Consider the following 26,687-nt stretch of genomic DNA (forward strand, 5'->3'; position numbering starts at 1 on the left):
GGCCGGAGGCAACCTAATTTTTCAGCCTCCAAAGTCCCATGCCAACGAGTGTCAATGCAATGCCAGTAATACCAGTTTGCCGACTCTTCATACCGAACATAGATTTGCTCTTTAGAATCTTCGCTTCTTGGGCCTTTAATTGGGATTGCCCGGAGAAATAACTGTAGATCCCGAGGCCGATAAATGCGAAGGATCCTGAGGAAGTGTCAGTTTGTGCTGCATAGATAGGAGCCTGGCAGGCTCGTAATGTAAAAGGCGCATGGAAATCAAGAGGAAGAGAAAAATTGGGGGAAGAAATGAGGAAGGGAACGAGGGGGTGCAGTGTAACATAGGGAAGATATACCAGTGAGTCGACAAGGTAAACAGTCATCTTTCCATTGTGCCTCATCTCTTTTTAGCACATCCGTGAGTCTTTCCTGTCGATCGAGACTTTGTGCGGAATTAGGTGCCATTGTGAGTGTTCGTGCTGCTGTTTGTCACACCTGTGTAATAATTATTGAAGCTTGATGACCATGAGAAATAGAAGCGGCCGCTTTCCCGCTGCGGGCCGCCCCGCAAGTTCGCAAGCATGCATTCATCATTGTTCAAGCTACAAGTTGCAAACCAAATGCAAATGTCTTGATATTATTTTTAAACAGAAATCATGAATGGTGCTATTGAGGCATTGTATATCTATGATGAACACAAGTGAGTCATCCCACCAATTAATCCTATTTGCTTCACGGCTTCGCTCGTTCTCTGCTCCCTCACTCCCTGGCTCAGATTCGCAAACCCCCAAGCTTCCATGCTAATCATCTTCACAGTCGACCTCTTCTCCAAAATACCTACACTTCGCGCCCTCTCTCCTCTACACAACTCCTCCCTCTTTACCTCGCCCATCCAGCTCCAAGACCAAGTCTAATATATCTCCCAAACACATCTCCGCCCACTCTACTCTTTAATCTCATTCATTCAAACCTACTATTTTGTCTCACATCCTCCTCAGAAATCGAACCTCTTCTCGCTCTCGAATTCTTACACCGTGTTATCGATGTGCTAGAGGAATTTGTGGGTGCGCCGCTATTGGCGCAAAAGATAGAGAGTAGCTATGATGTAGTGGCCCAGTTACTAAATGAGATGTGTGATGCGGGCACGGTGAGCTCGACGGAACCTAATGCGTTGAGGGATATGGTGGAGGTGGAGGGGTGGATTGGGAAGTTCTTGGGGGGTATTAATATTCCTGGGTTCGTGAATCTATCTTCCTGGGATGCAATTTAAGTTTCGGAACATAACTAAGATATCTATTATAGGAAACCTGGCTTTGCAACTCCCTCTAGTTCAGGCATGTCTGGATTGTCATCTACAGGTTCACTCGCAGCGAATACACCAGCTTTACCATGGAGAAGAGCAAATGTACGACATACTTCGAATGAATTATATGTGGATCTGGTTGAAACACTTACTGTTACTCTTGCGCCGTCTGGTCGCCCGTTGGCTGCGTTTGCAAATGGAACTATTGCTTTTACATCAAAAATCTCTGGAGTACCAGACCTACTCTTGAATTTATCCACACCATCCGGTAGACAAAACGTTAGCAGTGTTATGGAATTACCAGTATTTCACCCGTGTGTCAGATTAGCGAGATGGAGAGAAAAGCCAGGGGAGTTGAGCTTTGTACCGCCTGATGGACGATTTGTTTTGGCTGGATATGAAGTTGATTTACTTCCTTCTACGGGTGGAAAGTCTGGTACTACTAATGCATCTCATTTAAAACTACCGGTCAATATTGAAGTCAAAACGAGTCTCGGTCCTACCGGATCCGATTTCGAGGTTCGGTTATTCATTGTCAAGGTTTCTGGCCAGGGTAATTCCTCAATATCTTCAGGTTCGAGTTCGAGAAGTAATAGCAATGCGGCAGGACAACTAAGCAGGGCTGCATCACAGTTTAGCGGTGGTCTCGGTGGAAATTTCGGTGGCAGTACTGGTAACAGCACCTCACCAATCATCGAAGATTTAGTAGTCACAGTGCCACTACCAGCTGATGTACGGAATCTATCGGAGATCAAAGCAAGTAGAGGCGATACAACATATAATCCAGGTGAAAAGAATCTGGAATGGCATATACCAGCTAGAGATGCGGTAGCAGGTGGAGCTACATTACGATGTACAGTCGTGGGGCCGTTATCAACCGAAGAAGAATATGATGGAAATGGTTTCAGACTCGATGGTGAATACGACTATGATACAGAAACATATCAAAGCGCCCCAGAGAAAGCAAAGGTGGAAAGTATTTCAAATAATGAAGGAAAAGATGCAAGGAAAGTAGCGCAGAATAAAATTCTAATGCCTAGTTCTGCAGCAGTTAGTTTTTCGGTCAAGGGGTGGCTGGCTAGTGGTATTAAAGTGGAGAGTTTAACGGTTGATACGAGAAAGAGTAGAGGGATTGGCGAGGGAGTCAAACCTTACAAGGGGGTTAAGTATTTGACGGTTAGTAGGGGTGGGATTGAGGTTAGGTGTTAAGCATTTTGGTCGCGGACTAGGTGGATATAGGCGTCTTGAGGAGTATGCATAGGTATTTTATAGGCATGAAGGCGAAGATACCATTCAATTGAATTGAACCCAAACACAAGATATCTAGGTATCAAAAGCATCCGGTTGACCTCAACATCATGCATATTGAAAAGTTAATATTCAGGCTACACAATAACAACTCCTCTCTGTCTTCCTTCCCCCCTTCTTTCCCTGCCTTCCCAGCCCCAATAACCTCACCTCATCCACCCCTCTCTAAATCCATCCATCCATCTACCTCCTCCCCTCCCTCTTCCTCCTCATCTCCTCCTCACTCATCGGCACATAGCCCTCCAAAATCGTCCGCTCCATATTCCCAATACACCGCACGGGTCTGGGTGGCATCGCCACTCCAAGCGCAATATCCCGCGCCAGAAGCTCCGCGCTGCTCATGGGTACGTAGCCTTCGAGAATCGTGCGCTCCATGTTTCCAATGCACTTGGGGGGTTGAGGTACCGCAAGGAGATTGGTCGGGGTGAGTTTGAAGGGTGTGGGCTTTTTGGCGGCGGCTTTGAGGTGTTGTTTCTCGAGTGCGAGCGCGAGGCGTTGCGCGGCGAGATGGTTTTGCGCAGCTAGTTGTTCTTTTTCTCGTTGAAGGGCTAGTTGTTTTATTGCCTTTGCTTTTGCGTCGGCTTTTTGACGAGCGGTTTCGGCTCCTTGAGCCGCGCGTTGGGCTTGGAGTTGTTGTTGTTGTTGTTGTTGTTGTTGTTGTTGTTGTTGTTTGAGTTTGAGGAGATGGGCGGCTTCGGCTTGTTCTTCTTTTTGTCGCTGGGCGCGTTGGAGAGAATCGGCTTGTGCTTGACGGTGCCGCTGGACTTTGAGTTCTTGTTGTACTTTTTGTTGTTGGAGACGCAGAGCTTCTTGACGTTTACGCTCTTGTTGAATTTTCTCTCGTTCTCGTTCTCGTTCTTGACGGACTTTTTCTTCTCGTGCAAGTTGTGCTTGGTGTTCTTTTTCTGCTCGTTCTTGTTGCAAACGTCGAGCGGTTTCTACCTCTTTTTGTGCTTGTCGAGCACGGTGTTCTTTTTCTGCTCGTTCTTGTTGTAAACGAAGATTCCTCTCTTGTTCTTTTCTCTCGCGCGCGACTCGCTCTTCGGTGGCTTTACGGATGGATTCTCGATGGATGTTTTCTTGTCTCTCTTTTTCTTTCTCTTTTTCCTTTTCTTTTTCCTTCTCCTCCTTCTCCTCCTTTTCGTGCTGGAGTAAGATGTTCTGTCGTGAGATACGATCGCGTTCTTCTTTCTCTTTTTGAGCACTCTCGGCTGAGAGGGCTTGGGTTGTTCTCTCTTGTTCGGCTTTAGTGCGTTCTTCGCGGGCTCGTTGGGCGATGTGCAGCTTTTTTGCTTCTGCGAGACTGCGTTCTTCGATTTCTTTGGAAAGTGTTTGGGCTTCTTTTTCTTTTGCTGTGGGAGATGAGGTTTTAGGAGGGAGAGAAGGTGATGATTTCACTAGAGGTGTCGGTTTACGAGGTTCTCCCTCCCTTGTATCTCTACCTCGCTCGGTTCTTGGCCTGTCTTCAGGAGCAAGAGATTTAACATCAAATCGAACTTTCCTCTCCCTATCATCTCTATCTCTCGCTCTCTTCTCCTCATTCTCATCCTCCCCCACACTACCACGTCGTCTCCTCCGCCTTCTCCTATATTCCTCATCCTCACCTTTCCCACCAGCATCCTTTCTATCCTCTCTCCCCTTCTCCTCTCCATCTCCATCCACATTCCCCGCCACACATTTCCCTAACGCCATAATTCCCCTTCCAATACTCTTTCGACTCTTACTGAAAAGTCCTTGTTTTTCTTCTTTATTAGTTTCATCACCCCTACTCCTTCCCCTATCATCTTTCTCTTTCTTTCGATCTCCTCGCTCGGAATCGTCGCAAGTGCGAGCTAATCTCCTTTCTCGACGTCTTTTTTCATGGTGTGCGCGGTGGCGAGCAGCTCTTTCTTCTTCGGTTTCGGAGGCTTGGTTAGGGGGGTTTGAATTTGGTCGGGAGTCTTGAAGAGGAGGTAGAGATGGCATTTTGGGGTATAGGGGAGAGGGTAAGAAATCAGGGGGGGATGGGGGAGTGTGAAAGTAAGGGAGGGAATGGGATGAAGATATGGTGTGAAGATTAAGAAAATTAGTATTATTCCTCTAAAAGGAAATGAGATAGTGGATAGTGCTAGTGATATATTGGAAGAAGATACGATGTGGGATTGATGGGAATATTTGTGGGAAAATATCTAAGAAGATAGGAGTTTATGGTACTTTATGATACTATTATGTTTTACATGTACATGTAGAGGCCAAGAAAGATGTTAGATAAGATGAAGATGAAGAGAGTTAATAGAGAGAAAATGTTTTCGCATGGGTAGAACTTATATACATCTTTGGATATGATGTGATGTAGTATTCATCCAGATGAATGGAAACGATGATTTGTGAATAGGGTGAGCTGAGAATGAGGATGAGAGATAGAGTAGATAAAGGATTAGTTCTTTCGGGTTATTCATCTGAATGATTCTATGCGGTATATTCATCATTTTTGAATCTATAGGTCTGTCGAGATAGTACCTATTCATGAGAAGTAGGGTATAGTGGAACCATGTACTCTAGTGATCATGAGTAGAATAAGAATTGTTCATGCTGTAAGTTACTGATATAGTTATTGAGTATTGATATGCTTGCAATTCACATTCGTGGGATACCAAACGTACAATGATTGGAAATGAAATCTTTTGTGCTCTGTTCTATTCACTCCCTGAAGTATCCTCGATATCTAACAAATAATCTATCTTCTAAACAACTCTTTCTCTTGCTGTTTTCTTATTGGTTCACCTTATGTGTATCTTATGACATGTATAACGCGGGTGTCCATGAACTTGCCGCCTCCCTAACCTCATCTTATTCGTCGCAAGACAATCCATCAAACTCCATATATGTAAATAAGCTCCCCATTTCAACCCATCTCGCTTGTACACATATTAGATACCTATAGCCCTAATATCTCAACTCATCTCAACACCGTTTTCCTCTAACTCAACAACTCCCTTGGCAAGTACTTGTATATTATCCCTCGCACCGTTCTCCCCCTTTTGGCATTTTTTTAATACCTCCCGTATCGATCGCCATTCTCCCTGGTTCATTTCCCATCCTTGAAGTTCTATAAGCTGTCTCACTGTTTGATAGGCTAGGAAATCTTCTGGTAGAATCTCGTGTGCGAGCGAAGGAATTGCAATTGAGCCTTTAGGGGACTCTCCTGTTGGGAGAGGAGAGTGAGAAGAGTAGTATAATTGTTTCGAGATATTCGACTTTGTTGCGGGAGGATTTGGTGATGTTATCTTGGGACGCTCTGTGAAGGTGAGAGGTGTAGGCTCTGGTGTTGGAAGAGAAGATGCAGCTAGAGGATCGGAAATAGATTTTGATGGAAGAGGATAGTAGCCGCAAAAGGACGGACTGTGGGGAAGTTGAGATTGTTCTTGTTTTTCTGCTCTGTTAGGTGAAGGAGAACGGGAAGGGGAAGGGTTATGGAAATAAGGTGAGCGAATATGACGAGTTGGTGGTGATGGTGGTGATGGCGTTGGGGGATACCTTCCGGGTGCTTTTGGTTGAGGTTGACTTTTTAGAGCTGACTTGGAAAAAGGATCTGCCTGCAAATAATTTGCTTTGGGCGATGGTGGTGGGAGTGTTGGTTTATCCCATTGAATATCTGATGAAGGTTGACCAGCATATGGAAAGAATGTTGTTGATGGTGGTTCAACCCTGATCTGAGGTGGGGGCGGCGGTGGTGGTGGAAGAGGAGAATTTAATGGATGAAGCTTTGGTGGTGAGGACGATCCTTTAGAACGGGCAGCTTGGAAGTAATCGAAGTCCATCGAGTTTTGGTTGGTAGGTTGTGGGGAATATGAAGGGCTGTGGGATGATGTCTGGGAAGGAAGATATTTCGGAAGAGGTGGGGATGTGTTTGAAAAATATGAATTCAATGTTTGGAGAACAGATGGTGATTGAGATGACTGGGACGATGGTGACGGTGTTGAGAAATACGAATTCAATGATTGGAGAATAGATGATGGTGTGGACCTTAAAAAGTAAAGATTTGATGGCTGATGCGATGAAGTTGATGTTGGAGTTGATTCGAGTATTGGCCTGGAACTCGAATCGGAACGTTGAGACAAAAGGTATCTGTGAATGAATAAACTTGATATTGATGGTGAGCCTGAAGGTAATGGCACATATGATGCTAGAAGATCTGTGAATGGAGGATCTGTGGATGGAGGATTTTGTCGAATGGGTGATTTTGGTTTGAATGAAAGTATCTCCTGGGAATTGGGAGGAAACAATGGTTGATATGGATCCGGAGACAGAGTTGTTGTTACGTGAGCGGGATTTAACGATCCAATAAACGACGATGAAGGTAAGGGTCCAGATGTTGGCCCAATTCCTGGAGGTCGAACATACGCGGTGTTTCGTACTGCAGGAAAAGAATGGGACGTCAGTGAATGTCCATTTTGAAGTTTCGGAGTAAAACGTACTGCAGTTGAAGAGGAATCGTATTCCATTCTGCGGTGGGAAGTTCTATCCGAATGTCTCAATATGTTGTAACTTCTTTGAAAATCTCTTTTAGAAGCGTCTCGCGGCGTAATAGAATATCCGAAAGCATCATAAGAAGCACAAATGGGCATTTCTGGTTCTCGCGTGGAACTCCCGTAGAAAGTCGGGGATCGTAAAGACGTTTTTGGCATTATGGGTCCTGACAATTCTCCAAGAGATTGTCTTCGTTGAAGACCTATTGGTGGACTATCTCGGACCAAACTATCGTGGAACTCCAGAGGTCTATCTGTTGGTTCTAACACTCCTGACATGATATAATGTTCTGGACTTGGATTTTGTGAAGGCAATGACGAACGCGAAGATGTTGGCGGGTGGGGAATAGTATCATCTTGCTCAGTAAATCTAACTGACTTTTGCTTTTTCGAAGCTGGAGCACGCCAAAGTACTCGATCCTCCAATCCATTTTCCTCTGCTGAATTTAATGGACTTCTGCCGCGCTTAGATTGGTTGGTCTTCTGCTCATCTTCATGGCTGATCCTTGAGCTTGAATTTACTGCATGGCCCGAGAAGCCAGGCGAGTTAGGATTCTGTTCCCACACAACAGCATTTACAGTTGCTTCATCCCCAATGCGACAGCTTTCCAATGTTTCATGATCTGCTAACTCTCTACCTCCATAAGATAATGCGCAGTCATGGCCGGAATGAGGGACAATTCCTCTCTTCAACAGTGAAGCAATGAATCTTGATTTCACAAGTAGTACGCGATAATTTGGACCGATGTTTCGTAGCGAATGCACACCAGTACTGGTCATTACATAGAGTATTTTACATGGCCTGTAAGTTTCGTTGACAAAGGTCGAGTCATCTTCATCGTCATCCGAAAGTCCTGTACTCTGGAATGCGTTATATGCCATATCTTCGAGTTTATGATCGATTTTGAAGGATTAAACCAAAAGAGTGTCATCTGGTAGACATTGGAAGAAAGTTTTTGTGGTAATTTTGAGATAGTAATGCCCTTTGTTTGATAAGACTTCTAAATTAAGAAGTTTGAGAATGCTTTGTATGTATTTAGCTTGGAACACCTCTTTGTATCTCAAAGGCTTCCAAGCTTCAACATTATTTGATGATAGATATTTATATCCGCCAATCAAGTTTACGAAATAGAAAAGACACTGACTGAGACCGAATAAGTGTTCTCGAACTTTGAAGCTACTTTTCAGTGGGTTGTGAATTGAGAGCAGTCGTGAGGTTATCATGAAGAAGAAATCAGCTCAGTGATTATGGGTCCAATTGTCTACTCAACAATGAACTCCAAGTCAAAAGAGAGTTGATTATTAACAAGTAGAAACCAAATGATCGAGGCGTGAAGAGACTGCCAGTTTTGATCTCCATATGGATTCACTATTCGACTTTTGGGAACAGTCTATTAGAATCTTACATTGTTCATCTATGGCCAGAGTTTTGATTCGCGTTTCCATCCAATAAGTGTAGGGAGAACTTAGAGATCCTCCACATTGCACTTATACTGTATACAGAGATATAAAAGAAGATCAGAATTAACAATAGATGACTAAAGCAAAGTGAAAGTTCAAGTGTATTAACGATTCAATCAATATTTGTTTAATATAGTAGAGCCAAGCATGGAACAGTATGATTGATGGTGGTTGACTTGAGTATCAAATCATTGCAGTATAAGTGGTTATAGCAGTATAATTGGCTATAACCACTTATTATCAGTAATCCTTTCCAAATGTATGAAGTTGAATGAACAGAATGGTACTACTAGGGAGGTACCTGCCTACTTTATATACCAATCTCAAACGAACAATCTCCAAGAAAGGCATATAATAATGAACTTGATTGGTACCCTCGGACGTCTGTCATAAACTTCACACCTCCTTTTCAGCAGGAACAAGGTCTTATAGAATAGAATAACTTATTTCCAAAACAGTTGATAGATTCAAATAGTTCACAACAGTTCACAACAGTTCATGAAGCTTGGACGAGAGGATATTAGAAAGTTCTCAAATAGGGAATAAGTCTGGAGTAAGTGGCACATGTTCCGAGGGCACCCGGAATTCACTCATAATCCCTCCACTAAAAATCAACAAAGTATCAAACTTTCTTCCCCCACACATAATCAAATCATTTCCCTTGAACTTACAACTGAACTCAATGATGTTCTGATTCCAAAGGGGAGAAGCTCGAAAATCTCTTCATACATCAACATTGATGATGGCTGAAAAACGTCGTCGCCGTGAGCATCAAAATATCGCAAGTGGAGGTTCATCATCAACAGGAGCGCCACGATCAGATTCATCACCAAGTTTTCTCAATTCTATTGACACACTTGGCGCACAACCAATATCTCTTTATGCTCCGTCATCATCACACCGACCACTCGGTACTCGTTCTCCTCATGTGTCCTTACCAATATCGAGCAAAGTCAATGCTCCTGATGGTTCTGCCACTGGATGCGTTGGAGGTAAACCAATCGCGTACATACCAAAAGCGTCGCAAGATGAAGGAAGAAAGGGCAAGGATCATAAGCCGGGAACCACTTCCAAGTCAGCCCGAGCAAGCTCACCCACCCTTTCACTTGACAACAAACCTCAAGATACAGGACCACTGCATAATCTCAGGTATTTAAAGTGGTATATGGGACCTCGATCCAATACCGAAAATCTTGAGCCTCGTGAGAGACAAGCTCAACAACACCTCCGAGGTCGTCTCAATAGAGCTGCACTTTGTATAAACACTCACTTTCCTAAAGAAGATGAGGAAACCTCCATTAAAAGCACCCATCAGAGAATTGACTCTTCCAAGCCAAGCAAAATCAAAGAGCCCTCTTCTAGCAATAAGATCCAGGATTCGACCGCAAAATCCGCTCCGACAACCAAGCCGACTTTGACTACAAAGCCAAGTTTGACTACGAGGACCACTTCTAACGATAAGAATCAAGATTCGACCACAAAGCCTGCTTTGACAACAAAGTCAAGTTTAACTGCGAAGCCCACTGCAACTCTCAAGCTTGACCCTCCGCAAAAGTTTCAGAATTTACCTTTGAAGCAGAACTATCAAATGTCAGAAAAGTCTCATCGTCAAACACAGAAGCCAATAAAGGTTGATACATTATCAGAGAAGCTCCAAGGTAATGCTTCAACCCCTAGTTCCGAGACATCACTTGCTACAAAGTATTATCGAGAATTATATCTACCTTCAATTGGACAAACTTCATGCGTTAATAAAATGAAAGAACCTGTCGGGCCGGCATTGCAATCATCAGCCCCAAAGATGGGATCTTCTCTCTCAGCTCCAAGAGGTTTGTCGTCAACACCGACATCCGCTCCTGCTCTAGCAGAAGCAAAATGTGGACCTGTGCTTGCAGCAAGCCATCCGTCTGTGACTGACCCCAAAGACAATGGATCATTCCAAACTCCTGGTGCTGTACCGTATAATTTGACTCCTTCTCCTCCTGACAGTGGACAAGAAAGTGATTACTGTGGGCCATACGGTGGACGGTCGACCTCTCCCTCTGACCATGGTTTCAATGTTGTTGCTGAGTCTCCCACGGCTCTGGAACTCGGACCGACTTCAGTTCCGGCCAATGAAAAGACTCCAACTCAGGAAACTAAAGCGGCGTCTCCAGCTACCGAAGAACATAGTCCCGACAGGCGAAATTCGATCGATACAAAGATGCAGAACACGGGAGATATAGCACAGTCTCCGAAGGTTGTAAACCACGCAACTTCTGCAAATTTTGAAACTGAGAGACCAGGATCGCACATTCTGGCCGACGAGGAGATGCAAGATTTGATCGATTTGACGGAACCAAACGTGATCACTGGCGCAGCTTCTCTGGCCTTCAAGAACCCCACCGCACACACTCAATCCGACGAAGAAATGTGGAACGCGATTGATTTGACCGGAGAGAAAGAAATGCGGGATGCAATTGATTTGACTGGAGAAGATGAAGAGGTACAGAAATCAATTGAGCAGGACGAAGATATGCCGGATTTGATGGAAGATAAGCAGAGCCATGTTGAGTGCCGCCCAGGCAAAGCAAATCATATGGGTTCTTCAATCTTCAGACCCGCCGATTCCACGGAATCAGAGATAGGATCTGAGCCAGAGCCAGAAGCTGAAGCTGAGGTTGTGCAGCGAAAATTTGAAGAGCAGGCTACAATCGATCTAACCCTGTCCCGATCACCTACACCCAAGCTCGACGATTTGCCACGGCATATCAATCAAATCAGTGCTGGCCTTGCCTCCTCCAGAATCAATAAAGTCGTCGCGGGAAAAAACAGAGTTTATGCACATGAAAATCGTTACCATAATAGTGATGGGCGCGCCCCCTCTGCAGACCTTGTCGGATCTAAGCCAAACGACAAGGTTCAAATTGATAATTCCATCAAAGACGAATTCGTTGACAATCAAAATGAATTACAAGTGATTGCATCCCCAGAGGAAAATGGACAAAGCAGCAAACTTGCAAACGACGAACTTCCAAGAAAAAGTTCCGGCCGCAACCAGAGAATTCCTTTACAATCAAAATCATCTACTAAGCATGTTGGTGTCGTTCAATCCCCTGAAACTGATGACTCCGTTGAGGCTAGTGCATCTTCTCAGGGCGACGCAATGGAAATTGATGAATGTACTGAGATTGGCACACCCGTCGAGGCTGCTACACCCGGTGAAGCTAAGAAGAAACGCAAAGGTAAACGCAGAGGAAAAGGAAAAGGCAAAGGCAAAGGTAAAGGTGATGCCAAGAATGCCAATGACCAAAATACTACGCACTTCGACGATCGACAATTCGGTTCTGATCTCGCTCAAATTCCTAGCGATTCTGAGCAGGACCCTCTCAAAGACCAGAGCGATAGGATCATGAGTGAGGCAGAAATCAAACAAGCAATACTGGACGCCCTAACCGTTCCGGTCTTTCCAAAGGCTCCACCGGAATCTATGGTCACTGACGAGAAAGCTTATAAGTTGGCCAAGGAAGGAGAATACTTTACTTTGTCGCATGCACTATTCAGTGTGGTTCCCAAGGAAGTGTATGACCGAATTTGGAAGGATGAATACGAACGTCCACAAATCAGCTTGTCCACCAAGACACCTAAATGGATTCGTCCTCTCGATCCTACAATTAAACACCCAGCCAAGCCGGAAACCAATTCTACTGAGTTGATCAAGGTTTTATGCGAAATTGAGAAGTTATTGATTTCTGTCTGGGTTGGAGTTGAGTCAATTGTTGTTGTATTGTATTCTGAGCTTGATGGTAAGTACCCCTTGCTTCTGTACACAACTTCTTGCTAATAATCCCAGACAAATTCACCTCACGCGATCTCGACGAGTATTTCCGTGTCTACCAAGTGCAGATCTACGATGGATGGACCGATCTTCATGCACACCTCCTTACATTGGCTGATTGGAAGGATCGATATTTTGCAATTGCCAATATCAAGAAGCGAGCTGCTCGTCCCAACGCTGATCCATACGCTCGTCTTTTTACAATCAAGAACCCATCTGATCTACTCTTCTACGGAAACATGGAATATCTCAAAGCTATGAAAGCTGCAATGAAAGCTGCTGAAGACGCAAATGATTGTGTGATGATGAAAGGCCCCAAATGGAAACATATGATCGGAATGAACAAAACTGTTATGGGCGAGGAATTTAGCAAGTGCCTTGACGGATTGAGGAAGTTCAATTCATATGTCAGAAAAAGAGACTGGGATGTTCCGGGAGCGCATGAGGATGACGCACTTCCTCCTATGATCGCTTCGAAGCTAGCTACCAAGAATGCGTCCAAGCAAGTCTCATCTAAGGGAAAGGAAGTTGCTGTTGAAGATGTTGTCCAAGAAAAGTAGGATCTCCTCCCGTAAGCATGAAACGTTAGACTGACATTGAATAGCTCTGGTGATCTGAGTGATGGCGATCCACCAGGATGTTACGAGGCCTCATCGAAGTACAAGGGAAAGCAAATTGTTGTTGAGGATGATACCGAAGAGACGTAGGACTTCCTCACCCCATGAACAGAAATATTGTACTAATATCAAACAGATCTAGCGATGTAAGCGACGGCGATCCACCCTACTACGAGGAAGACGACGACGAAGACAACGATTACGTCGAGGCTCGTTCTCACCGCCGTCGCAGTGGCCCCAAGCTCTCAGTACAACCACCCACTCCTACTAACAGACGTGCTTCCGGTGACATCCCCTATTCGTCTTCTCGCCGCATTTCATCAGGCAACGAGATGAAACTCGACAATGGAAACAGGGCTTCATCTACTAACCATTCTTCCCGTCATCTTTTACCCAAGGACGGCATTAAACCGAATAACGAACGTGGAGCTTCATCCGGCAGTAATGCAATGAAATCGAGCTATGAATTTACTAGAGGTCATCCTATTCACCGAGCCGGTTCCATCGTAACTCCGACTTCTGTGAAGACTGTCAAAAAAGGAGCAAAGCGACTTATGGTTGAGGTCGGTCCGAGCTCGAGCCCCAATGATCCCGAGGATTATTTCGAGACACCCTAGAGAGGCATCGCCAGATAGATCGTACTACAGCCAGTAGAGGATAAATTGCTATGAAAGATCCAAGAGATCTATGTGCCGTTGTGCTTATACCAAGGCCATTATTGGGAGTGTGATATGATAGTCTATGCTAGGATACGAAGATGATGTTCGACCAAAGTAGTCAAATTTTGCATATGGTGTGCCATAGCAACGTGGTTGGACAGAAATTTTGCCAACTTTTGTATTTCATAGCGGGTGTCTTGACAGTTGAGTTGAATCTTGACATTTCATTCAGCCATCCAACAGTTTAGCTTTTTGGCTCTACTGTGAGGTTGGCTGCAGATAGTCCCACAGGATAGTCAGAATACCTTTTGTTTTCGAGACGTGTGTTTTACTTCGTGATTATGAAATGAGATGTTTCAAAGTGACAAGCAACTCTGTAGCCTGCCCAAAACTCCGCCTCTCTGCATCTGGATATCCTCGTTAGATAAGTGCAATGCGAATGGACACTTCGGTATGAGTTGTATACAGTATATCATGAACGACACAAAGTCAGCCCGTAAGGGCGACTGAGGGAAAAGTATTTGTATTGTATTACAACAAAGTCCCCAATACCCCTCTCAAGTCCACCTGAGCTGAGCCAAAAGCAAATCAACTTTTCTATAGCACACTCAGCAAGCATATCATAGCATAGCAGAGAACTTTATCTATTTACACTTTTGATAGTACACCTTCATTCCTTCTTCGCTTAACTACTCATCCCTTTCATTCATTTCCTCTCAATACCTCATATACCCCTCAAAGTTCCATTGTCCCTCTGGTTAATTGGTGTATATCTCTCCTCAAGCGCCTGCTGCACACTCTTGTCCAACTGAGATGGACCCTCAAATCTCTCCCTCAAAGCCCTCTCTACATCCGAATCCGCAGATTTACTCGAACCTGAGATAAGCGCGACCTTTTCCTCAATTTTTTGCTCTGCAATTCCGACTGCTGCACCCGCCTTTTGCGCGTATCCTTTGCCGGCTTCGATGCCTCGAGAAACTGCATTGCGGATTCCACCACGAGCAGCATCAATTGTTCCTCCCGCTTTCCGTTCGATTTCAGGATACGAAGGAATTCTAGCCTCTGCCTCCTTCAACTTTTGCGAAGAAGCATCGATCGCTCCCCTTGTTCCAGCAACACCTCTTTCAACGCCCGCCACAGCGCCCGTAGCAACTCTCTTTGCGTCCTCTCTGGCCTCCTCCCTGAAATCTCTCAATTTCTCGCCAGCGATCTCTTCCCCATATTGAATACCCTCTCTGCTTCTCTCCAATCCTAATCCTAATGCCCTGCTAACGGCGCCTTCCATCTTCCATCTCACATCTTCCCAATCCGTCCTTTGGATCCACCGAACTGAATTCTCAATCTCGGCATTCCATCTATCCTTCGCAGCTTCAATAAGCGTACTTCTTTCTTCGCGGGCGAGTTCTGAGCGCGATTTTGGGGGTGGGATGGGTTGTTTTTCGAGGAGGGAGGTCAGGACTTGGGATTGGTGGTGTAGGTGGAGGGATTGAGAAGCGCGGTTCCGTTGATGTGCCAGGACGGTTAGGTAGGCTAGAGAGAGAGTCAGGGTTACGCCGCCAGTCTTGAGAGTATGTTAGTTAAGTCTCCATGGATTTGTAGAGGGCGGGGAGCTGGAGCGAGAAAGCTAAGAGGGGAACCATACAAAACCAGTAGTAAAACCCATATTGTCTTATACAAGTGCGCAGACAGCGCTGTTTGGTATTATAAAAGACCACTTATCTCTCAAAATAAATAGGAGAAGAAAAAAATCAATTGCCAAACTAACAGCCCGAAAGAGCGTCGTGCGATGGAATTATCTAGGATAAATATTATGTCGTTGATAGAAACAGATAAAGAAAGGCCCTCCACCAAGAATTTTGACGTTCGTCGTCACGGCCCGAAATCTCCAATCTTTCGGCCTCGCCAAAAGTTTTCCGCCTCGTCTGTGTTGCTCCCCTCTCCCCTCCCTCCACCACATAAATCACCTACGACCACCCATTCCACCTCTTCCGTTTCCACTCTACGAAAATGGCAGGCGGACGCATGAAATATCGCCATCTTGGCCGCACCTCTTCGCATCGTCAAGCGCTCCTCAGAAATCTCGTCACTTCCCTCTTCACCCATGAATCCATCTCAACTACATATCCCAAAGCGAAGGAAGCGCAGAGATTAGCAGAACATTTGATTACGTTGGGGAAGAAAAATACCGAGGCTTCGAAGAGAAGGGCATTGAGTATATTTTTCGTAAGTAATCTACTGTATTTCCTGGGAGAGATTGATTTCTTTATTTCTACATAAAAATATCAATGCATATATGTAAATACTAATCTACACCCAGACCCCCCACGATCTCCTCCCCAAACTTTTCGGACCCCTTCGCGAGCGATACGCTTCACGCCCTGGAGGCTACACCCGTGTTCTCCGTATCGAGCCTCTGAAAGAAGATCAAGCACCCTCCGCTATTCTCGAGCTCGTCGATGGTCCCAAGGATACCCGCTGGGCGATGACCGCCCGAACCGTTGCGCGTTTCCGCAAAGAGAAAATCCCAATGAATGATATCACCGAGAGGAATATTGAGAAAGTAACGCAGTTTCGCGAGGGGGGAGAAGAGGCTTTCGAGAGATTTGTGACGAGAGTGGGAAAATTGGGGTTGGGCAGGGACAAGAAGAGAGTAGATGTGCCGTTTGATGGGACAGGGGAGGAGGGAGTGTTGGAGGGGAAGAAGAAGAGGGAGAGGAGGTGGGGTGGTTTTATCTAGGAGATTGGCCTGGACTGGATGGATGGATGTCTGGACAGACTGGATGTGGTTTCTTGGTAGACTGGTGTCGGGATAGGACGGGGGAATCAAGGTCTACGTGCTTAAATGCGGAGGAATGTACAAACTAAAGACTCGAGGTCATGCGCCACAGCCAACGGGATATCTATTCTTCTCAAGTTGTCTCGAAACAAAGATGGGTCTTTATTACGAAAGTCAATGTCTTCAAGCGGATATGGAAAATGGAACGAGGGTTGACGGAAACCCAATCAAAGAAAATGGTCATGAGCAAATTGCGTTCATAAAGTACCAAATGTATATGTATAGAAGTATGGTTTGCATGTTTGCATGGAAAAGGCGTTTTCCATATCTATATTACAAGAAAAGATAGCAAAACCTGAATTAAGTAAACTAGAAAGGGTATTATAAGAAATCAAAAGTATCGCCTTTCTCCTTGATCATTTTGTTTACTCTTTCCGTGCCCGCAATTCTTTCCAACTTCATACTATCCCATTTTGAAAAGACAGCCCGCACACTTCCGTCACCAGGCTCCAAATCACCTTCTCTCACACTTCTGCCCAAATATCCTCCTACTATTTCCTTGTAGAAGATTGGGTTCTCGGGTATTCCATACATGATAACTTTTTTTACACCCCTAATTTGATATCGTCGGAAATGATGTGCTCTTTCTGTGTAGAGTAAAACATTATGTCTTCCACTGTAGAAGTGGGATCTAGCTCTTGCTACTTCTTTAGGTGTTGTATATTCTGATATACTACCGAATGATAAACTGCTTGTGGTAGCTGATGTTGAGAAATAATTTCTTACTTTGACAAAATCCATGTAGGAAGGAATAAAGAGGAGAGTTCCTGAGCTATCCTTGCTTCTACGGGTTAAAGTAGGAATTATCGCTGATGTGAAATACTCGAAACGTGATTGTGGATCCGAGGCAATTGATTCTGTGTCAATTCGGGAAAAGGTTTGCTTAACCTTTAATCCCAATTCTTGAATAGCTCCTGGATACGTAGAGGTGACTTTGGCTTTGCCTTCCCAGTTTTGAGACTGGGTATAAAACATGGTCTGAAGCTCTGGTGTGTTGAAACCCGCCAATGCAATAGTTTGACGGAAGTATTTGGCATTGTTGTCCAAATACCAACTTCGAACACGACTGAAATCGCAGCCATGAGCTTCCTTTGGCTGAAGGTTGAGATGGTCGAAAATAAATTCCACATGCTCCCAGTTTTGCATCAGAAGAGCATCCGCTTGATCAACAATAACCATCTCAATCGAACTGAGAAAGTCATGGTCTACTTTCTTCGCATCTTCATCTCCAATGGCCATTCTCAGACCAAGAGGACTTGCAAAAATGATGTCAGAATTGTAGAATTGAGAGAAATACTTGATAGTTTTTCTAGTAAACTTCAGACCAAGACGGAACATATCATCATCGTTTCCTGCAAAAAGTTCCTGGAAGTCTTCTGGTTTATCAGTAGAATAATTCTCTTCTTTGTCGACAAACGAATCGTTGAATCGTTTTCGATTTTCTTGTTGCTCTGGCTCGCATAATGAAGTAATCATATCAACCATTCTGACGCAAGATTCACGAGTAGGTAAAAGCATCAAAACCTTAGGCCTTGTGAAACCTTGATCTCGAAGTTCCAGATCATCGCTACTATCTTCTCTGGCAAGGCGAGAGTTATTTTTGATAACACGGTCTCGGGTCCTGAATATGTTAGATTGTGTTTGTATTGTAACAGGAGTGGGACTTACTTGAACACATGATTGACAGCATGAAGACAAGTCAGTCTTCTTAGACTTTCTGCATTAGATGTGTTTCGTTCAGTGAATAGTAAATCCTGATAGCCAAATAAAAGAGGAGTTAAAGACTTTTCCAATGCATCGAAAGTAGAGCGCTGTTTCTTAACGACGTTTGCCAGCTTTTGTTTCAACTTGAGACCCTCTGGACTACTGATAGTCATTGCCTTCATAGCCCTGGGTTGATCGTCACCGGGAATACTCGTGATAGCCGTTCCAACCTTTGCAAGTGATGACATTCTCAGAGCCCATTGTCCTTTTTCCAGATGTTGTAGTCTCCTTGATAATATGTTATCGTCTGGGTTGGCAAAATGAGCTTCGAATGGATCCGCTTTATCCTCTTCATCATCCTCAAGTATACCATCTGTTGCAGTTTCGGGTCCCTCCTCTTCCTCCTCAACCAGATCCGTATCGTTCGTATCCTCCTCCATCAAATCCGCGTCTTCGTCTTCTTTATCCTCCTTGTCAACATTGAGCTTCCTCCGTTTTGCTTGTGGTGCCGAATCGCGAGTAAAACTCTGCATCAAAGCTGTATAGGACTTTACAGCTGGCACTGGCTCATCATCATCATCGTCGTCGCTAGATTCCTCTTCACTTCCTTCATCCTGACTTGGTTCTTCGGATTCAGAATCACTTTGCTCGTCCCTGTATATATGAGCCAATTGTCTTCTCTCAACAATTGAGCAATACTTACTCTTCCTTTTGTGCTAATCTAGCACTGTCAAATACAGGCCTTCCTCTACCTCTGCCTCTTCCTCCCCTCATTCCACCTCTTCCTCGTGGACCACCCCTACCACCTCCTCCTCTACCTCTGAAGCTATTTCCACCGCCGCCGCCACCACCGCGACCTCCTCTAGATGTATTCCTCTGCCCGAATGCCATTTTTGCGTTGTGAAATATTAATGTAAATAGCAATACTGAATGGCTAATGCTCAATGGCTGGTACAAAAAAAGTTCTGGCGAATCCTTATCTTAGCGTCATCAGGGCTCAGGAAAAAAAGTTTTGGATCAAAGATCATGGGCTTTCAAATCAATGCTATTGTCAAGAACAATGTTAAGAAAACTTTCAATATACCCCTCTCAGATAGCCAAACCTAAATAGCCTACTTGTAACTATTTCCAGACTTTAATCAAGCACTTAACCGCAATATAACTAGAATCGAGGGGAAATTCTTTACAGTTTTAACGAAAGCTTATCTTAGCGCGAAATTAGATCCTTGCGCCGCGCCCACACAAAAATCCCACTTGCGCAACTGGTTTGCAATCGACGACGACGAGCCCATCCCCATCTCAGACCCTACCACCAACACTCGTCCGCCAGACTCCATACCGAATAATTTTTAGCCCAGCATGGCAGTCGGTACACAGTCCTTCCTTCACCTCGCGCGGCCACTCGCCCCAGCTTCCATTGGTGTTCAGCCCACAACCGCACCTTTAAATGTCATAATTCAACCTCAAGTACGATATTTTCCCTGGCCTAAAATTCTACTCTGCAGAGACTAATTAGTACAAAAATAGGCCGTATTCTCGATTCTCGACCATGCTATCCGTCGCGATACCAGTGTGACACAAACCCCCCGTGTTATCGGAGCCCTCCTCGGAATCCGTTCTGAAGATGGTATGGAATGTGAAGTCCGCAACTGTTTCGCCATTCCCCACACCGAGACCGAAGACCAAGTCGAAGTCGACGTCGAGTATCAAAAGAACATGCTCGCTTTACAATTGAAGGCCAATCCTCGCGAAGTTCTTTTGGGATGGTATACGACTTCTCTTGAACTCAACAGCTTCAGCGCCTTGATCCAAAACTTCTTCGCCAGTCCTGAGACCGGTACTTTCCCTCACCCAGCTGTTCATTTGACGGTCAGCACTGAGGCTGGAAAGGAGATCGAGGCAAAGGCATATATTAGTGCACCTGTTGGTGTAAATGCCGAGAGGGCAGCTGAGAGCTGTCTTTTCATCCCAGTACCATATGAGATCCGATATGGTGAATCTGAGAAGAGTGGCTTGGAGTTAATCTCTGGTGCCAAGGATAGCGAGAGCCGTGCTGCACCAGTAGTTTCTGATATTGAAGGTTTGGAGCGAGCTGTTGACCAAACCCTCGATCTTTTGGAAAGAGTATCCGAATATGTCAGTTCAGTCTTGGACGAGGAGAGAGAACCCTCAAATGCTCTTGGTCAATTCCTCATGAACGCATTGTCCTTAGCACCAAAGGTTGATGCTGCAGATATTGAACGTGACTTCAACAACCACATCCAAGATGTCCTGGTCGTATCTTACCTCGCCAATACCATCCGCACCCAAATCGAACTTTCTCAAAGATTGGCAACCGCAACTCTTACCATGGGAGGCTCAGATGTTCTTGCCGCAGCCGGCAGTGGAGAAGGAGGAGATAAGTCCGAGCAACGTGGACAGAGAGGTGGCAAGCGTGGAGGAAGAGGAGGCGGCAGAGGAGGCGGACAAACACGAGAGCCAAGAGAGCCCCGGGAACCCGCTGAGTAGTAGACGATGATAAAAATAAAGCCTTTCCATAATTTACAGACTTTGTGCATGTGGATGGAAAAGTATGGCGTTCAGGTAGGCTCTAGGCCAATTCTTATAGAATTTCAAAATTATGGTTTATGTCATTGTGTGTGCTACTATGGTCGGGAAATGTAGGCTGTAATCCATCATCTGCAAATACTTCACCATTCTCGTGTGATTGAGGTTACAGAACACCAAAGTTTATCGCGAAATGTAACTTAGCTACTGGTCGTCATGATGCTAGACAGTAAAGTAAGAAATTCAAGAAACTACATACCACATACCACGCAAGGCTTTCCACTTTCAGCAAAAATATGTCCTAGTGACCAGGAGATGCCAGAGCCACAACATATCAAAACGTGATCAAACACAGTGTGAGCTAACACCCACAAAGCCTGAAACATTAATAATATGAACAAGAATACAAGGATAGGATTCGGGGAGAAGAGGACGGAGGGGAGCTCCCTCAGAAGCACAAGGGCGTGCTTCACTCACCCCCTCCTCCCCCTTCGTTTAGCACCACTCTTCAAATATATAGTTAGTATCATATAATAGAACCATGAACTACTCTGGCCAATCACAATAACTCCGATTACCACTTGCTAGCACACATAAGCTTTGAGCACTTTGCATAATATTGATCGCAATCACATTCTTTTCTATCTATAGAGAATGCCCTGAGACGCTTTCACTACTGTTTATCGTACTTCATATATACCTCAGCACTAACATAGAGTTCCATACAAAGCATTCATATCATGCACTTCTTTAGTGCTGTAAAAATCAGTGCAAAATAAATGGTGTAATCAAATGTATTGTATTTGTAATCATAGGTCTATCAGCCAATATAAACCAGGTACTTAGAATGACTTTCGTTTTAATGCCCATATTTCCCACTAACTCCACCAATGCTACCATACGCCACCGTTTATTCATCACAGAACATATCCGCAATCCTCAAAAGACACCTAGACACCAGTTGGAGGCTTTGGAGGTAAAGTTGCTGGGTTGCCGAAGTTAGGAAGGTGGCTTCCAACTTGAGCATTTGGGACCATGCCCTGTGGCATTCCTGGTGGCATACCATGTGGCATAGTTTGTGGCAAAACTTGCGGTAAGCCTTGAAGATGACCTTGAGGAAGGCCTTGAGGGAGACCTTGCGGCATATTCTGATGCATCATTGGTCTATGCGCCATGTGTGGAGATGCATGATACGAGGGTAAAGAGCTATTAGACCCTTGTCTCGCCATGCTATAGCCCATTCCAGCACCGTACTGTTGCTGAGGCGGAGAAAAGTTGCTGTAAGAGAGATGAGGAGATCCATGGTGCGGGGAACCGTGGTGGGGAGATCCATGATGAGACATGGGCTGTGGGATAGGAAGACCTTGATTGCCAGGGACAAACGACTGCGTCTTTGGATTGAATGCGTGTCTGTTAATAAAACTTCCTGGAATTGGGTGTTGACTTTTAGGATCGGCTGGGTTTACCGTGCTGGGCAGTTGTCCAAACGCGTACGGGATAGTGTTAGGTGGTCCTCCTGCAACAGGTCCTCGCGATGGATACTGGCCTCCTGGGTATTGATTTTGTGGGATCCATTGTTGCGGAGGTTGAGGAGACTGTGCAGGTGTACCGTAAGTCGTGATTGGAGCACTATGTGGTTGGTAACGTGGCTGACTTTGCTGAGGAAATTGCTTATGGAATGTCAGTAAAAACATAGTTTAATCATTAAAAAATGATTTGACTTACCGGTGGTGTCATATTATTGTATGATTGCATATTTCCATTGCTCATCATAGCAGGATTAAATGGTTGCGGAGGTGGAGCATATTGAGGTTGTATCTGGTTTTGATAATTGTTTGGCATGACACCATTGTATTGCTGAACTCCCATTGCGCCGAAATTCTGGGTGGGGATCCAAGCTGGCTGATTTTGTTGTTGTGGAAAGTATGGAGTGTATTGAGATCGAACGTCGAAGCTTTCAGAGTCGTCACGACGCTGCTTTCCAACTTTACCCCTCTTGCCTTTATCCTTTGTGGAGACAGAGCTGGAACGCGACATCTCGTTACCCTCGTCAGTTTCTGTCCTACAATTAGCAATCCGATAGGATCTCAAGAAAAATGCTTTGGAAACTTACCTGGTGTGGCCTCGCCGGATTTATCATCTTTGCCGAAAATTCGTTCCCGGGCCGCAAGATAAACTGCTTCTCGCTCCTCTCGCGAAAGTCTTTAATTAGAGTCAGTTTCAAGTCAATTAGAGGGATATTAGATATCATACTTCTCTTTAGCGGACTGTGCCTTTTCTTTGCTATCGCTTCCAGTCTCGGAAGTAGCTTTCGAGGGGCTCGGTCCAGTATCACCATCACCACCTCTGCGCATGATCTTCATTGCAGGAAGATTGGGAGGTGGGGTGTTTCCAGTGGTAGGAGGATTGGAAATGCTTGTTAGTGATGGCGGGATCCTGCAAAATGGTGTTCGGAAGATACGGACTGCTCCAACTACAGCATCAACTTGATGTGTCATGTGGTAATAATCCGCCAACTTGTGAGTCAACATTCTACAAAATGAGTTACACGGTGGGAGATCGATAAAAGGTTCCCTGTGTGTGTATTAGTTAGGGTAGTAAAAGTGGTCATCCGGAATTTAAAACTAACTTGGAATCCTTCACAAACTCAATAACATCCTTCTCGAGACGGAGGAGAAAGATGCGGTCTTTTGGAGATTCCAATGCCTCCAAAAGTTTTTCATCAGGCGTCTGACGATAGAAGAGTGTGAATGCTGCTTCAGTTGAACCTGATGGGCCTACAAGCGGCTTGGACTTATCATCCGTAGTTTGCTGTCCAGACGATCCACTCTGAGGAGTAACAACGCCCTGGGTTTGACGCTCCTGCATGAGTTGTATACTACGTCGATCAGGGGCCTCATAGAACTGTGCACGATAAGCTCTTGCAGCTGCTTCAGATCCAATTCTAGAACCAGCAACAATAGAACCGCGACCCGAAAATGTATCATCATCTTCAGCTGCTTTTACGCTCGCGCTGTCATCAGGACGTAAAGACTCCTTCTCATCCAAAGCGAATGTTGTACCCGAGGTAATGCTCTTTCCATCCAGACTTGGAGGCTTTGTTCCTAGGTCGGACCCAGATTCTGTTCTCTGAAATGGATCTTCTGGAAATCCTTCTCCCAGGTCTCGTTTGTGGGTAGGAGGAGCAATCCCTGAGCCATTGACAACAAGGCTTGGTGTGATATCACGGATTTGCATCGCTTTAACCGCATCTGCCAAATCTGATTCCTTCTTAGCAGCCATAGGTTTGCTCTCGGTAATTGTCCTCTTCTTTGAGGATTGATCGTTTGTCGATGTGCCCGTCTCTTTGAGAGTGGCCATATTGCCAGTATCATTGCGTGTAGCACTAGGCATGTTTGTATCTTTGTTTTCATGTACAGTTGGAGCTATGTTTTCAGATCTCGTATCTCGTACAGAAGTTGAAGAAGCAGCAATTTTTGCGAACGAAGCGAGAGCTACATTATCTTTCCCAGCTGAGGCGGCAACCTATCGATGATGTTTGTTAGCAAAGGACTTAGATATGATAGAGAAGCCAAAGTCCACTGGCGACAAGTCATCAAGTGGGCTGAGGAATATCCAGTGGATTTGCGCACCTTTGCGAATGACAGCCTCGATGGATCTGTCGTCATTGGCGCAGTAGCCATGAAAGGTATGCTTTAATTGTAAATCAAATCGCGGAAATGAGCGTATATGTCCAGATTGGACAATGTCGAAATCCCAGGTTGGCAGAGGGGCTGTCGAAGAGTAATACCTTTGGAAGTGATGTAGATTAAGGAAGTAAATTAACAAAAGCGTTCAATGGAAAGAATAGACATCTGGTCATTGTCGTTGGGCCGACAAGCTTTTGTAAAATAGTAATTTGAATTGAAGGTTTCCGTCCTTTTAGAAGATTCGTTTCGCGGTACCGAATTGTATGGTGGAATACCTGATGTGGTTTTTGGTACAACCCACTTCCTTCAAAGATAATTGATACGCCGATACTCCTATTACCGACAAACTATTTTTCCCTTTCCAAACAAGTCTTGGGTATCAATACACCGAGAAGAGTTTGCCTGAATATTTAATATTCCGTTGGTATGGTCGGGATAGAAATTCGATGTTCACATACAGGAGATCTCAAGAATCTCCAAAGTGCATCATCAGATTGTTAGAAAATCAAATCAAGAGATTGATTGATTGTGCTGGCCGGGTGGTGTGGACGTTCATCGCAAGAGGTTTAAGGCTAAGGCTCCCCGAGAATTCTTTAGCGGGAATCCTGAATTTAAAGTGGGGCCATGGTTATTGACTACAATATGAAGGAATTCTTATTTTGTATTGATAGAAGAGGGAGAGGCAGCAGATGAAGCTGATGATGATGAGAGCGACGATAGGAAATATTCACCAAAAGAACAGCATCATTACACAATCCCCATTTGACTCAAAACTATACTTAAGTACACAAACTTTCCTTTCCAAGGTGGTTTGCTGAACTCCTTTTCTTGAACTACCTAGTGCTCTATTTCATTGGTGGTGCACAAACATTGATCGGATAAGGTCTATCGATAAGTTACTTTTATTTATATCTTGGTGAAAGCTCATTTGTAGCTTCTGAGATCCCCAGTGTCATTTATACACATTCGACTTTACGAGTCAAATCCACACTTTTAAAATACCCTCTTCACTATCCACTTACAACACCACCATCACAACAACAACGTCGTCAACACTACCATTGCCATTGCCGTTGTCATTGCTATCATGAATCGCTACCATGGGATCAACAGGCCTGTCACTATTGGGGGTCCTTCAAAAGCATCCGCTACAACTACGTGCCAGAAGTGCCTCAAAAAAGATATGTTTACCTTTTGGCTTACTTTAGATCTTCATAGCTAACTGTTCATTACGACACTATAGTTATGAATGCAAAGCAAATGCGCAAGAACGTCCATATGTTTCGCGACCCTCTCGTACACAACAACTTTCCAATCCCAAGCTTGTTCCAAAATTGACAAGTGATGTACCACAAGATCTTTTGAAAAAGTTTGTATTCCTTCTCGCATATGCCTTTGTAATTGTGGTTCCTTCTTTGCCCCCAACGGTTTCCCGTACATTAGTTTGGAAGGATGTTGTCAGGCTCTTAGTTCTCGTTGAGTCAATTGGGACATCGCATTTTTGGGGGCGCGCTTCAAATCAGAGCATTTGTTCAAAGTTTAGTCTACAAGGGGGCGAGGGCTTTGTGCTGACTACATATCATAGGAAAGGCATTGCCGATGAGCAACTTGCGAAACTGGAGCAGGAACGAGGTCGCAAACGCGAGAGACAAGATGAAGACATGGAAACGGGAGCTTCTAAGCGAAGAAGATCGGCTTCATCAGCATCGGTTTCGACAATATCTACAAACATGTCACGTTCGCCCTCACCGAGAGAAGCTCGTCGCGCGCCCAGCACACACAAATCTAGACGTTCCCATTCACCACCTCAGCCTGCGTCTAGTCGATACAAGCGTAGAACTCCTAGCTTGTCGCCGTCACCATCACCGCCTCGACAAGATGTACAGAACTCGGGACAAAAGCGGAGAAGAGACGCATCCTCTTCCGTAGATTCATATAGCGCTAGAGACGACGAAGATATGAGAGATTCGAGAGAGAGGGGAAATAGCCGAAGTACCAGAAAGAGGTTCAACGATCGAAGCCCTGAGATTCGTGGGAGGAGGACTGAGAGTCGAAGTCCCTATAGAGGTAGAAGAAATGTCTCAACTGATAGGAGACGATTTGATGAGCCCCGAGTAAACGAAGGGCGTAGAGAGACCTTCGCGTCCTCTGCAGCTCATGCACACCCACCAAGAGAGAGGAGCATGAGCCCTTTTAGCAAGAGATTGGCACTAACGCAAGCAATGAATATGGGCCGGTGAGCGTTCCGAAG

The 26,687-nt window shown here is 44.9% G+C and overlaps 11 protein-coding genes across 11 annotated transcripts; 5 read left to right on the top strand and 6 right to left on the bottom strand.

The window, feature by feature from the left end:
- Positions 1-13: 13 nt before the first annotated feature.
- Positions 14-452, bottom strand: Bfra_011039 (putative uncharacterized protein tam6; the record flags this gene model as incomplete). The annotated part of the gene is made up of 2 exons (XM_037341368.1): positions 14-195; positions 344-452. 2 exons carry the CDS (start codon positions 450-452, stop codon positions 14-16), a joined length of 291 nt encoding a protein of 96 aa, XP_037188787.1.
- A 191-nt stretch (positions 453-643) lies between these two features.
- On the top strand, positions 644-2,499 carry Bfra_011040 (putative adaptor complexes medium subunit family protein; the record flags this gene model as incomplete). The annotated part of the gene is made up of 3 exons (XM_037341369.1): positions 644-687; positions 804-1,223; positions 1,290-2,499. 3 exons carry the CDS (start codon positions 644-646, stop codon positions 2,497-2,499), a joined length of 1,674 nt encoding a protein of 557 aa, XP_037188788.1.
- Positions 2,500-2,781: 282 nt separating this feature from the next.
- Positions 2,782-4,563, bottom strand: Bfra_011041 (uncharacterized protein; the record flags this gene model as incomplete). The annotated part of the gene is made up of 1 exon (XM_037341370.1): positions 2,782-4,563. The coding sequence occupies one exon, from the start codon at positions 4,561-4,563 to the stop codon at positions 2,782-2,784; it is 1,782 nt and encodes a 593-aa protein (XP_037188789.1).
- Positions 4,564-5,531: 968 nt separating this feature from the next.
- On the bottom strand, positions 5,532-7,988 carry Bfra_011042 (uncharacterized protein; the record flags this gene model as incomplete). The annotated part of the gene is made up of 1 exon (XM_037341371.1): positions 5,532-7,988. The coding sequence occupies one exon, from the start codon at positions 7,986-7,988 to the stop codon at positions 5,532-5,534; it is 2,457 nt and encodes an 818-aa protein (XP_037188790.1).
- Positions 7,989-9,309: 1,321 nt separating this feature from the next.
- Bfra_011043 (uncharacterized protein) lies at positions 9,310-13,618 on the top strand (the record flags this gene model as incomplete). Its single annotated transcript, XM_037341372.1, has 4 exons — positions 9,310-12,352; positions 12,400-12,940; positions 12,989-13,087; positions 13,138-13,618. The coding sequence occupies 4 exons, from the start codon at positions 9,310-9,312 to the stop codon at positions 13,616-13,618; spliced, it is 4,164 nt and encodes a 1,387-aa protein (XP_037188791.1).
- Positions 13,619-14,384: 766 nt separating this feature from the next.
- Bfra_011044 (uncharacterized protein) lies at positions 14,385-15,323 on the bottom strand (the record flags this gene model as incomplete). The annotated part of the gene is made up of 2 exons (XM_037341373.1): positions 14,385-15,221; positions 15,303-15,323. 2 exons carry the CDS (start codon positions 15,321-15,323, stop codon positions 14,385-14,387), a joined length of 858 nt encoding a protein of 285 aa, XP_037188792.1.
- Positions 15,324-15,667: 344 nt separating this feature from the next.
- Positions 15,668-16,397, top strand: Bfra_011045 (putative 50s ribosomal protein l17 protein; the record flags this gene model as incomplete). Its single annotated transcript, XM_037341374.1, has 2 exons — positions 15,668-15,883; positions 15,978-16,397. The coding sequence occupies 2 exons, from the start codon at positions 15,668-15,670 to the stop codon at positions 16,395-16,397; spliced, it is 636 nt and encodes a 211-aa protein (XP_037188793.1).
- A 420-nt stretch (positions 16,398-16,817) lies between these two features.
- On the bottom strand, positions 16,818-19,091 carry Bfra_011046 (putative small nucleolar rna-associated protein; the record flags this gene model as incomplete). The annotated part of the gene is made up of 3 exons (XM_037341375.1): positions 16,818-18,117; positions 18,165-18,854; positions 18,904-19,091. 3 exons carry the CDS (start codon positions 19,089-19,091, stop codon positions 16,818-16,820), a joined length of 2,178 nt encoding a protein of 725 aa, XP_037188794.1.
- A 468-nt stretch (positions 19,092-19,559) lies between these two features.
- Positions 19,560-20,708, top strand: Bfra_011047 (putative eukaryotic translation initiation factor 3 subunit f protein; the record flags this gene model as incomplete). Its single annotated transcript, XM_037341376.1, has 2 exons — positions 19,560-19,667; positions 19,728-20,708. The coding sequence occupies 2 exons, from the start codon at positions 19,560-19,562 to the stop codon at positions 20,706-20,708; spliced, it is 1,089 nt and encodes a 362-aa protein (XP_037188795.1).
- A 989-nt stretch (positions 20,709-21,697) lies between these two features.
- Bfra_011048 (putative r3h domain-containing protein) lies at positions 21,698-24,430 on the bottom strand (the record flags this gene model as incomplete). Its single annotated transcript, XM_037341377.1, has 6 exons — positions 21,698-22,417; positions 22,473-22,804; positions 22,861-22,949; positions 23,001-23,321; positions 23,377-24,272; positions 24,380-24,430. 6 exons carry the CDS (start codon positions 24,428-24,430, stop codon positions 21,698-21,700), a joined length of 2,409 nt encoding a protein of 802 aa, XP_037188796.1.
- A 1,093-nt stretch (positions 24,431-25,523) lies between these two features.
- On the top strand, positions 25,524-26,676 carry Bfra_011049 (uncharacterized protein; the record flags this gene model as incomplete). The annotated part of the gene is made up of 3 exons (XM_037341378.1): positions 25,524-25,621; positions 25,680-25,805; positions 26,022-26,676. The coding sequence occupies 3 exons, from the start codon at positions 25,524-25,526 to the stop codon at positions 26,674-26,676; spliced, it is 879 nt and encodes a 292-aa protein (XP_037188797.1).
- Positions 26,677-26,687: the final 11 nt, after the last annotated feature.

Source organism: Botrytis fragariae (genome assembly GCF_013461495.1).
Source record: "Botrytis fragariae strain BVB16 chromosome Unknown tig00000223, whole genome shotgun sequence".
Taxonomy (NCBI): domain Eukaryota; kingdom Fungi; phylum Ascomycota; class Leotiomycetes; order Helotiales; family Sclerotiniaceae; genus Botrytis; species Botrytis fragariae.